The sequence below is a fragment of the Euleptes europaea genome, chromosome 14 (genome assembly GCF_029931775.1).
Source record: "Euleptes europaea isolate rEulEur1 chromosome 14, rEulEur1.hap1, whole genome shotgun sequence".
NCBI lineage: Eukaryota > Metazoa > Chordata > Lepidosauria > Squamata > Sphaerodactylidae > Euleptes > Euleptes europaea.
In genome coordinates this window covers 819,872-831,946 of record NC_079325.1, presented here as the reverse complement: position 1 = coordinate 831,946, position 12,075 = coordinate 819,872, and the positions used below count along the sequence as shown (strand labels likewise).

At 54.4% G+C, this 12,075-nt stretch overlaps 1 protein-coding gene across 1 annotated transcript; it reads right to left on the bottom strand.

Annotated features, from left to right (window-relative positions):
• Window positions 1-487: 487 nt before the first annotated feature.
• On the bottom strand, window positions 488-11,979 carry VPS11 (VPS11 core subunit of CORVET and HOPS complexes). The gene is made up of 16 exons (XM_056860452.1): window positions 11,823-11,979; window positions 11,280-11,428; window positions 10,286-10,421; window positions 9,936-10,099; window positions 9,587-9,834; window positions 7,917-8,118; window positions 7,559-7,710; window positions 7,212-7,398; window positions 6,637-6,780; window positions 5,952-6,140; window positions 5,265-5,426; window positions 3,115-3,254; window positions 2,728-2,930; window positions 1,774-1,945; window positions 772-994; window positions 488-655 (listed from the first exon to the last, which is right to left on the bottom strand). Exons 1-16 carry the CDS (start codon window positions 11,977-11,979, stop codon window positions 488-490), a joined length of 2,796 nt encoding a protein of 931 aa, XP_056716430.1.
• Window positions 11,980-12,075: the final 96 nt, after the last annotated feature.

Genomic DNA, 12,075 nt, shown 5'->3' with positions numbered 1-12,075 from the left:
GCCGCCCCTCCCTCCCTCCCTGCAAGGCAGCGGGGGGCTCCGGGGCCAAGTTTGCAGCCTGCAGCCGTCAGGGGCCCCCGGCAGGCCGGCAGGCCGGCCGGCGGGGAGCTGTCCTGTCTCCCAGGGTTTCCCTCCCCCAGCACCGCCCCCGGCGAGGTAGGCCGGCGGTGGCCCGGCCAGCCGGGTGGGACGGCGCGCCGCCACGAACCCCTCCCCTTCCCTCCGGTGGGAGACTCACCGCAGGCGGAGGGCCGCTCATGGCGGGAGGGCCGGGCCGGGCCGGCACGGCGCACACCGTCCCGCGCAGCCGCCGCCGCCTCCAGCCCCGCTACGCCCAAGCCCCGCCCCCCCGCGCGCGCCATTTCCGGGCGGCGCCCCTCCCCCGGAAGACGGCCTGCAGGTGAGCAAGGAAGGCCCGGAGGCGGCAGGTGCGAGAAGCGCTTTAATGGACGCCGGGGAGGGGGGGAGGGGGGGAGGAGGGCGCGGCCTAGGTGCTCCGCTTGGCGTGGATGAGCAGGTCCCGCTGCAGCCCGGCCTCCGCCGCCGCCAAGGCCGCGCGCCCCGCCGGCAGGTCGGTGACGAGCGTGAGCTTGTTGAAGACGCCGCGCCCGAAGTGGTCGGCCACCACCGAGAAGCCGTCGCTCGCGCACTTCAGCTGCACGGGGGCGGAAGGGAGGGAGAGAGAGAGATGGGATGGCGAGCGGCGGGGGGGGGGGGCACCCGCCGCGGAAGGGGCTCCCCGGGCCCTCACCCACCCACCCACCCACCCACCTGGTGCTGGAACTGGTCGTGCAGGTCCCGCTTCTGCTCCTGGGCGCGGATCATGTCCATGACTTTGCGGTTCTCCGGCAGGCAGGTGGGGCACTCGGAGCCGCTCTCCGAGTAGCTCTCGAAGCAGTGCTGGTGGAAGGAGTGGCTGCAGAGGAAGTGGACCGAGGGCAGCTCCAGGGCGCTCGTGCAGATGCTGCACTTGGTCTTCTGGAAGATCTTGGGGCTGGGGAGAAGCACGCACGCAGTGAGGCGCAGGCCCCAGGCCCCCCGCCCCCTCACTGCAGGGACAGAGCCAGACTCGCTGTCCTCCCTGCGCAGGCCAGGGGAAGAAGTCGCCCATCATGGGACACAGAAAAGGCCGCTAGGCAGGAGGAACAAGTTCACATGCCTGCGCCTGAAAGAGGTCTACGGGTCGCTGCACGATGCTTGGCAGGCACATACTTTGTGACGTGAAGGGGAGAGTTCTGAGGCGCACACTTACACGTTCATTGTGGGAACCCTGCTGAGACACCACTCGCAGGCACTCTGGGCAAATCTTTAATGCATAACATCTCAACAACGGGGAATGTGAATCATGCCCAGTATCTGACTGCCCTGAGAAAGTTTTTCCTGCACCAACCCCAAGTTCACTTTTGTTCACACACCAAACGTAAGAGTTGCCCAGTCCCTGAAAAGGGGAACTTGACACCTCTCGTGTTGGATCAAGCATCATGGCTACACACCACTGTGGTGCTTCCAGGCGTTATAATCTCTTACTAAAATGCAACAGGTCTAATGGAAGAACAGATCAGACGCAAGAAGACAGACCAGGCTTTGGGGACAGCTCTCCACGTGGAATCCTCTTCCCAACCAAGATCTCAGCCCCCCCCCCTTAGAAACTGGGCTGGGAGCATCGCCAGAGGTGAGTGAGGCTAGAGGTAGGGAAGCATCAAGCCGTGACGTCTCCCTCAGATCAGAGGCCAAGGTCCCAAGCCAGAGCCAACCAGGCAGGGCTGCAGCTACCTGTTTTTCAGCTCCTCGATCTCCTTGCGGATCCGCTTGGTCTCCTCCCGGTATTTCTGAATCTTCTGCTCATCCTGTTCAATCTGGCGGCTCTGCTTCTGCAGCTTGCTTACCAGGTAGTCCTTAATGACAGAGAGGGTGGCTGTAGAGTTGTGGGCCAGGGTCTGCACAACTGGGACAGGGAAGAAGAGCAGGCAGATAGCTCAGCCTCTCCCCACTCAAGCCTTACATGTTCCTGCCCGCATGAGCCCAACTCCCTCCAATATATATATACAGCTGCAAGCCAATGAGAGCCAGGCCCCTTCCTGGGAATTCGCCTGGGCCTGACCAGGGTCTCCTGTTATTTCTCTCCAGGCTGCTTTCACCTTCCCTCCGTCGCCAAGGGCTTGCTTTCAGTGTAATACTTGGAATATTCCAGAAGGACTACCTCCAGCTCCACAGGGGCGTCTCTCTGCTGCGGGGCACTAGAATCCAACCCTGCTGACTAGCGTTGATGCGCCAAACTGGAACGGCAGCAGCGTGCGCGTGCTGGCAGTCTGCAGCTGCGGGACTGAGCCAAGTCAGAGCCTGCTCCCAATCCAGAAGAGGCTGGACTGGTGACCAGCGGTCAGTGTGCGACCAGCAGAGGCAGTTCCACGTGTCAAGGGGGATTTTTGTTTGCCTGGCTTCAGCTAAGCTGCCCACCCTGAGCTCTCAGAATAGGGCAGTCCTACTGGCTGATCCCAGCAGTTGCCAGAAAGGGAGAAGCCAGAGGGCCAGCGTTGCCTCAAATTACAGCTGCTGTTTTGCCCATAGCCTGTTCATAATTGCCAGCCCCGCCCATCCAGAAGCTCTCATTGGCAGGTCTGCTCAGCTAGAAAGGCACTGTATGGGCTGCAGGGCCAAGTAGCCCCCTGCTTGCCCGCCCGCCCTCGCAGGATCAGGGCGTCTGTCCCTTTCGCCCACTGATCTCACCAAGCAGAGGGGGCATGAGGTTCTTGGTCTCAATGTGCTTGAGCACAGCCGTGATGTATTCCTTGCAGTCCTCCTCCTTGTGGGCAAAATAGCCGAGGGCCTGTTCCCACAGGGAAGGCTCTTGGTCTCCATACAGCTCACACACCTCCACCACCTTCCTGTACTGCTCGTTCTGCATGTGGTAATGCATGATCTGTTGGAACCTGGGGAAGGGGAGAAGGCGGGTAAGAGAGCCAGTCCAGCGCTGCCCGGTGAGATGCCGCTGGATCCGAGGCAGCCAGGTTGGGACCCCAACTGGCCCACCTTGCTCCTCCCCACACCCCTCCACATGCACCGCCCCCTCCCCAGCAAGGAAGAGGGCCACCACCACTGCGCCTCTGCACTCACAGCTTGCCCTGTTCGTAGAGGTACAAGACACCGTCCTTGAAACTGTGCATCTGGCAGAGGACTAGAGCCTTGTCAAAGGCGCTCCGGAACCTTCCGCTCTTCAGCAGAGAAATGGCTTCATTGTGCAGTTTCTCTTTGACCTACCAGGAGCCCAAAGCCACCAAAGCATCAAGGTCAGGAAAAGTCACCTGCCTGACACACAGACCGTCCCAGGTTCCGTCCCATCCCTGGCGGCAGTTACTGAGCCAGCGATAACTCTTTTCCCTGCCTGAGGCTTGACAAGACACTGCCAATCAGAGCGGACAACACTGAGCTAGATGGATCAGTGGTCTGGCTTGGCCTAAACATCTACATTAGACTACTGGCCCTTGAAGAATGTCCAGGGTCTACAACTGGTACAGAATGCTGTGCCCAGAATTTTGTCTGGAGTGGGGGTTGTAGCAATCCTATTGCTCCAGTTTTTGTCCATCTACACTGGCTTCTAACTTGTTTTCGGGCCCAATTCAAGGTGCTAGTCTTGACCTTTAATGCCTCACACAGATTGGGACCTACATACCTTCAGGACCTCCCACTCCCATAGGAACCTACCTGACCACTGTGGCCACGTTTGGAGGCCCTGCTTTGGTTGCCACCTCCCATCTGAAGCTAGAGGGGCGGCAAACCAAGAAAGAGACTTCTCAGTCATGGCACCAAAAGCATGGATTTTTCTTCCCAGGAAGATGTGTCTTTCCCTTTCTATCATTGTCCTCTACTAGCAGGTGAAAACTTCTTTGCTTTGTCTGTCATTCCCTTACTGATTCTCATTGACCCTCCCACTTATGTGGTTGGTTTCACATAGACACACACGCACACACATATATAAGATGGGAAGAGAGATTTGGGGTCTGTTATTTCCTGGTTTTAACTAGAATTTTTTTAAAAAAATCTATTAGAAACTGCCTTGAACCACAAAGGGAAGAGGGGTTAAATGTTGTAATAAAAAATAATAAAAATCAATTATATGTGTTTATAATCTTTTAATGTTTTTATTATTTGTGGCCTTGGAGGCCCACGTTGGGTGGAAATGGGGCTTTAAAATTATTTAAATTAAAACAGCCACCACCACCAAATGGGTCAGAATCAAGGGGGGGTGGCACCTTTGGGGCCAAGAGCAGCACTAAGAGAGGGGCTCATGGCTTAAGGTGGACTGGGGAGGGGCCATGACTTGGCATGCAGAAGGTCCCTAGTTCAATCCCCGGCACCTCCAGTTAAAAAAGGATCAGAGCATAACATAAGAACATAAGAAAAGCCATGCTGGCTCAGACCAAGGCCCATCAAGTCCAGCAGTCTGTTCACACAGTGGCCAACCAGGTGCCTCCAGGAAGCCCACAAACAAGACGACTGCAGCAGCATTTATCCTGCCTGTGTTCCACAGCACCTAATACAGTAGATCTGCCCCTCTGATCCTAGAGAGAATAGGTACGCATCATGACTAGTTTCATTTTAACTAGTAGCCATGAATACCCCTCACTTCCCTGAATATGTCCACTCCCCTCTTCAAGCCTTCCAAGTTGGCAGCCATCACCACATCCCGAGGCAGGGAGTTCCACAATCTAGCTATGCCTTGTGTGAAGAAATACTTCCTTTTATCTGTTTTGAATCCAGCTTCAGCAGATGACCCTACGTTCTGGTATTATGAGAGAAGAAGAAAAACTTCTCCCTGCCCACTCTCTCCATACCATGAGCAAGTTTATAAACCTCTATCATGTCTCCCCTTAAATGCCTTCTTGCTAAGCTAAACAGCCCTCAGCATTTTAACTGCTCCTCAAAGGGCCATTGCTCTAGTCCCCTGATCATTTGGGTTGCTCTTTTCTGCACTTTCTCAAGCTCTGTAATATCCTTTTTTAGGTGTGCTGACCAGAACCGTACACAGTATTCCAAGTGTGGTGATGCGTAAGACTTCTGCCTGGAACCCTGGAAAGCCGCTGCTGGTCTGAGTAGACAATAGTGATTGAGAGTCTGATTCAGGTCAGAGGAGCTTCCTTTGTTCAAGTGGGGCCCCACCACATCCGCTGAGGGCGAAGGATGTGCAGGAACGCTGCAAGATAAGCCCCCCAAAGAAGCCTGCCAAGCCCCACTGGGCACCTGGGCCTCCAGGGCACTAGGCGTACCTTTGGGTCCTGCTCGTGTGCCCAGTTCTGAAGGCGGAGCTCCAGCAGTGTGTCGTACACCCCCTGGGGAGGGTCCCGCTGCACCTCTGACATGTGCTCCAGGAAGGCCCGCAGTTCCCGAGAGTTGTTGGCAAAAATGGGAATGAACTCCTCTGGGTTGGCCTGCAAAGTAAGAAAGAAAGGCAGCAGCTAGGACACACACACACACACACAGCACCTATCTCAATCCTCCCCACCCCCAGCAACACAATCTGCAGCCTGGCAAAGTGGCTTCAGCCCTTGAACCCCACAGAGACCGTGGGTTGCATTCTGCCTGCTTTTCTACTAGCGAAAAGGCTATGTAGGAGGTCATGTGACATGAGTGGGCAGTAGCCACGAGGAACTGCGGCATCAGTGAAGAGGGGAATCTGAAGAGAAAAGCAGTAAGAGCCACGCCCATGCCCCGGAGAGCCGCCTGCCAGCAAGGAAAGTTCAAGGAGCTTCATATGCCGGAGTTCTGTGCTGGGCCACCCTGTCTTCTAGCCTAGCTTGCCCACTACACAGACCAAGGATGTTTAGCGCCAGCTACCCTCCATTCCGCCGTTTACCCCACTTCCCCACCATTGTCAGCAGCTGCAAAACCACAAGGTAACTTCTTGCCCCTGGCTGCTGCCCTCCGAGCGTGGTGCCACTATGTCCAGGGTGTACCTTCTGCCCTTCTGGCACTGCTGGGCCTTCCCGATCCCCTGCTGGCCGGTAATCTGTGCACAGCACCTTCAACAGCTCGGTGGTCTCATGGGGGACGTGATGCATGAGGATCTTGCCATAGCGCTTCATGTTGCTCTCTGCCTGCTCAAAAGGCAGCCGGCCAATGTAGTGCAAGGCCTCCTGGTAGTTCTGTAAGGGAAAGGGGGGCTTGGGCTGCTGCTTTGGCTCACGGAAGGACCCCACCCTCCTATGGCTGAGCAAGTTCCCAAGCAGGCGCCGGGAGGGGGGGGGTCCAAGCGAAGTGGCAACTGGGCTGTTGTTCTTGAACAACCAGGCATTGGTGTGATCTTTTTATGGAATTCAGCCCAGGAGGAGATGAAAACACTACAGGTTTCACCACCCTTTTAGAAGATTTCCTTCTCCAGTTTTGAGCTCCAGAAATTCTTTTTTAAAAATCAAAAAGGAGACTGTAAAGGGCCAACTGAGCAAGCAGTGAGGGCCTGCACGGTGCCCCCCACTCTGGTGCTAAGTGTGCCCATTTCCCTGCGGATGGGATCCAACAGGCTGGACACCCAGTTTGTCTACCCACCAGGCCTGACAGAAGGACACAGCCACCCATCCCCCAGCTGAGACATTTCCTCAGAAGCAGCTAAGAGACAGAGGCCGCAGGCAGGCGGCTCCTCACCTTGATGTCTTCTAGCTGGACTTTCAGGTACCACTCGTGGTGGGCATGCTTCTCAGCCAAGTACACGGCGTGGGAGTAACAGCCCGCCTGGCGCAGCACCTTGATGGCCGTCTCCACGTCAAAATGAACCTCGCTCTCACTCGTCTATGGGGAAAGACACCGCAAAGTCACCCGTGTGTAGCCCTCCCAGCAAAGGAACTCCACTTGCCTCCACAGGACTGTGAACCACCCCTGCCCACCCCCAGCATCTGGAGCAGAATGCCACTCAGACCTGGGTTCGGTCAGCAAGAATACCTTGGTTTTCCTCCCCCCCCCCCCCCAACAGCCATACTGCTCCCATTTCAGATCTGGAGCCAAAAACCCCATCGCTCAGAAGACCAAGGAAAGGCCTTCGTGGCTTTAGTTCCTTGCAAAGAGAAGGAGTGAAGCTTTGCAGCTGCATGAGCTGAAGATGACCCCCACTTGATTGCAGGGAGGCGCTTGGAACTCTACACAAGAGACTCCTGCCCCCAGTGAACCCCGAGAACTTTGGGAGAGCGGCCACAGCATCCCTTCCTCTCCCTTCCCCATCAAACCTTGATGAACTCCTCCAGCTTGGCGATGTCTTTCAGCTTGGTGTAGCAGTTCAACAGCAGCGTTGTGTGGTCTGCATTGGCCAAGGACTGCAAGTGGAGCGTCTGCAAGTAGGCTGTCAAGTTGTGTATCCGCTGGGCATCCAAGAATTTGCGGATTACGTAGGATGGCTCTAGCTTCCCAATGGTACTGGGGAGAGAGGAGTCTCCTTAAGGTCCCTCTAAGGAGGTGCCTGCAGAGGCCTTCCACCCCTGCTTGATGCACCTCATGAGGAAGCCACAATGCCCAGCATCCTGCCTCAGACTGTGCGGGGATCCCAGTAACACCAGGCCCCTCGCCCCTTGCCTACCGGATATACTGCTGAATGGCGCCATCGTGGTTGCCTTTGTTGTACAAATGGTCGCCGTACTGGCGGAAGATCTCCGACAACCCATCGCTGTCTAGGTGGTGGCTCCTGGCCAAGTTAATGGCCATTTCAAACAGGTTCTTCTTGAAGAGCATCTGTTGGGTGGGTAAAGAAGCTGTTGATTTAGACGGCTTGCCAGAGGAATAAGCCACGCCCCTTTGCAACTCCTGAGGGGCAGCCGGGGTGCTAGGCCTGCAACTGGAGGTTCTGACCCACAGCTCCTGCCTGAAGCAGCAAGGCCTTGCCCAGACTCCTGCCAGCCCCATAGACTTCTGCCATGGGACAACCCGAGCCCCCTTGCCTCCAGCTTGGTTTGCGTATCCTTCTCCTGCAGTGCATGGAGCTTTCCATCCCTGGTCAGCACATACAGGCATCCCCACTCGGCCAGGACATCCACCACATCATCAAAGACCGAGCTGTAGGCGATGAACTTGTTGCTAAGGTCATAAACGTTCAGGATCTGCTTGTCAGAGTTCTGTGGGTCACCCCCTGCAAAGTCAGACCTGGAGCACAGAGAAACAAGAGTGAAGGAGAGTCTCCCCAGATTCCTCCCCCTGCCCCCAATAACACATTTCAGAGACCTCACTGCTACTGGCTGTCACAAGGGCAAGCTGCACTTGTAAGCTGTGTGGTTACTGTTATTACTGAAGCACCTGATATCTGCTTGATCTATCAGGAACTCCTAGTCTTAACGACCAAGAGTAGAGACCCCATTTTCAGAGACAAAATGCCCCTGGTCACAAGAGTGATCCCGTTTCTAGAAAATCTGAAGCCATGGGAAAAAAGGATAATTTTTTCCGGGGGTGGGATTGGAGTACATGCAACATTTATTCAGCTTTCAACCCTATACTTATTCTACTGAATTAACAACTTAAAATACATCATTTATATCTTAGCATATAAATTGTACTCTTTGGCACGTTTATAGAATTTATAAATGTCTTGCAAATCCATGACAAAATGTGGCAATAGGCCCAATACTTGAAAGAGAGTTGTAAATTGCTCCCCCCTCCCCGGCACATGTGATTTTTGCCATCTGGAAGGTAGAAAAAACAAACTCTATAGTAGCATCGCAATATATAGGACTAAAACTTTTTTGCTGTAGCATTGAAGGGGGCTGTGGCTCAGTGGTAGAGCATCTACTTGGCATGCAGAAGGTCCCAGGTTCAATCCCTGGCATCTCCAGCTAAAGGGACTAGGCAAGTAGGTGATGTGAAAGACCTGTGCTTGAGACCCTGGAGAGGTGGTGCTGCCAGTCTGAGTAGACAATACTGACTTTGATGGACCGAGGGTCTTAATCAGTATAAGGCCGCTTCATGTGTTCAAGCATATTAATTATTGCCAACATTATATACATTCTTTAAAATGTTGTGTAAGTCTACAGTATACAAAAGAATTATCATAATCCAAAGCTTCAGACTGTCTTATATAAAAATGTTCGTATTAACATTATGAGTAACATCCTTTCTACCAAAGCATTTTTACTCATTTCAAAAGGGGAAAGTCAAGGAGCTTCTGTAACACACACACCCAATTTCCCACAGGAAAAATAATTTTAAAGACCCCAGAAAAATATGGGGAAGGGAGCATGTTCAAATTTTTCCCTTGTCTCAAAGCCTTCATATCTCTACTATCAACAATGCTTCCCTGCAGATGCTTTTGAGACACCTGCTTGCCCAAAGCCAGTCCACAGGACACCACGCAAGGAAGTCATGCAGATCTCATGTCAACAGCCATCTTCTTGGGATCACTGGTGTAGATCCCACCCAGCACACCCAGGAGAAGTAGCACTGGCTGTGGATAGGGATTTTTTGCATGAGTGCAAAAAAAAATTCCCCACCAGATCTGATCTACACCCAGTGGGAATGTACCAGAGCGCCAAAAGAAAATTAGAGGGTCTCTCACCATCCTACTCCAGATGCACAGTAAAACAAATCCAAAACAAAACAAATCTGTCCTCAGGAGTCTTACTTTGGAGAGGTCTTCCGATCCTTAGACAGAATGACAAGGTAGCCCCGATACCAGTGGGCAATTAGCTTCTGCCCCTCAAAAGCAAAGCACGGCCCACGCTCATCTGGCTGGTACAGATACACACACTCATCCCCTGCTACAATAAACTGGAGGTCCTGAGAGGGGTCACTCATTGTAGAGCAGCGCAGCCCACATCCGCGGGTGTCCAATTCCTGCCGCGGATAATCCTTCATGGACAGCGTGTAGCACTGTAGAGTCAGACAAAAGTGAAACTCATGAGCTGGGACCGTAGGTGGGCACGGGTGTTCTGTCTTGGTCTCTCCCCCCCAGAGTCAACCCAACATTGTACCTGGATGCTCTCCGTGGTTGCAACAAACAGGTGAGTCGTTTTGCCAGACTGGCGGAAGGCAAGGCCAGTAATTGGATAACTGCCTTCATGGAGGGTCTGGGTCTTACTGTGCCGATCTCTTGTAATGTCTCCTTTCGTAAGCACAACACTCCCGTCTGTGAAGCCTAAGGAGGCAAAAGAATAGAGCAACCCCTAGAACATCTGGTGCACTCTACCCATAGAAAACAGGCTGAAAGTTCAACTATGTCAACGTGGGAAGCTGAATCAGTATTCTAATGCTGAAGCTGTTTGTCATCCCTTTCCATTTTACTAGCATATCCTGCAGCTGCTGCAGCATTGCTTCCACTTACCAATAGCCATGAAGTTCAGATTCTCATGGACTGTGAGACAGGACACAACTGTGGGCTTGTTGCCTGGTATTGCAGGGAAAATCCTGGTACACAGAGGATTCCCACCATCACGTTTCTCTAGATTCCAGACTTTGACCTGCACACCATCACAAGGAGACTTGTTTAGAGAAAGCACCCTTCCCTGAAGTAATTCTGTTGTATTGAAAGCTATCTGCTGCTGTCCACAAAAGATGGATGCTTGCCCCTCCTGGTAATGTAAAGAATAAGTGTGGGCTAAAAAACACAGGGCCAAGTATACATTCCCAAGAGCCACCCTTATGCAGAAAACAAGTTCAAGGCAAAATGTCAACAGGCCTCAAGAATCAAAATATAAGAGAAATGCAACTGTAGACAGCAGATGTCAAAACACTATTCTCTTGCTTTGCTAAGGTCAAGTCAAGATCAGAATAGCCCAAGTTTGTAGAATAGCAGAGCAGCGTTTACCTATCCAGAGAGTCCATTTTTACCCAATCCTTCCTCCAAAAAGCTCAGGGTGGCATCCGCCTTTTATCCTTAAAATAACCCGTGAGGTAGGCTAAAAGAAAGCCAGCGTGGTGTAGCGGTTGAGACCAGTGGGACTCCATTAATATGGAGTTTGATTCCCCACTCCTCCACATGAAGCCTGCTGAGTGACTGTGGGCCAGTCACAGTTCCCTCAGGACTCTCTCAGGCCATACAGACGCAGGCAATGTCTCTTGTCTTGAAAACCCTGCAGGATCCCCATAAGTCAGCTGCAACTTGACAGCACACACACAAACAGGTTAAATTGAGTGCATGCGACTGTCCCAAGGATATCCAGCAAGCTTAATGGCAGCAGTGGATTTGAACCTGAGTCCCCCCACAGCCAGATCCAATCACAGCATCACCGTGCTGCTGTTTGTGACCAGACTGCTCCTGGCAATAGCTGGAATAGCTGACGCAATTATCTGCGGGCTTCCCCCACTCCCCCACTTACCAGAGGGTTAATACCTTCTTCATCCTCACCAACTGACACCAAGATACTGTGCTGCTTCAGCTGGTAGAGGTGAGTCACCCTCAGTTTATACGCTTGGAAGCTGCCGAGTTCAAGGGAGCGCGGCAGGAACCAGATCTGCCCTTCCATATGTAGGTTTCCGTTAAGGCGCTCTCGGCACGACGGAGCAGCAGCTGACAAGCAACAGGCCCTTCTTCCGAGCCGCCCTTCCTCTAATCAGCCCAGGGCAGCGAACGTCTCGCCCGCCCGCCCGCCCGCCCGCCCTTGTACCGTCACGACAGCCCTGGGAAGTGGAGAAAGCGAGGGGCCCAAGCGAGCACGACCCCCCAGCCCACCCCCCAGAATGCGCCGTGCCCGAGCTGCGTTTGAACGCGGCTCCCCCCAACCCCGGCCCGGCCCGGCCGGCGGCGCCTCCCCAGCCGACTGGGAAGTCGCACCCGCCAGTCCCAACCCGACCGCAGCCCTCCCGGGGCGCCTCCCAACGAGGCCCCGCATCCGCCGCCTCCGCCGCCGCCGCAAGGATATCCCCGAAGACGAGACTCCCCCGGCCCGAGTCGCAGACCGCGATGCCCGGCGGCAGGAGCAGGGCGTTGCCGCCGCCGCCGCCCTCGAGCCCCGGGCGCTCCTTCACCGTCTCGCGGTCGAAGAAGGCGAAGCGCCGCCACTGCAGGTAGGCAGCCATTTTGCCGGGCCCCGGGGAACAGTCATGTGACCACGGCGCGCGGGACGCCGGTAGTTGTAGTTGGGCGGCGCGGCGCCCGAGCGAGCCAGCGAGCTG

Coding starts and splice junctions, on each gene's coding strand:
- VPS11 (XM_056860452.1), bottom strand. CDS start 11,979: ATGGCTGCCTACCTGCAGTGGCGGCGCTTCGCCTTCTTCGACCGCGAG. Junction 6,141..6,636: donor TCCAGCTAGAAGACATCAAG/GTGAGGAGCCGC, acceptor TTTCCCTTACAG/AACTACCAGGAGGCCTTGCA. Junction 656..771: donor ACGACCAGTTCCAGCACCAG/GTGGGTGGGTGG, acceptor GCCCCCGTGCAG/CTGAAGTGCGCGAGCGACGG.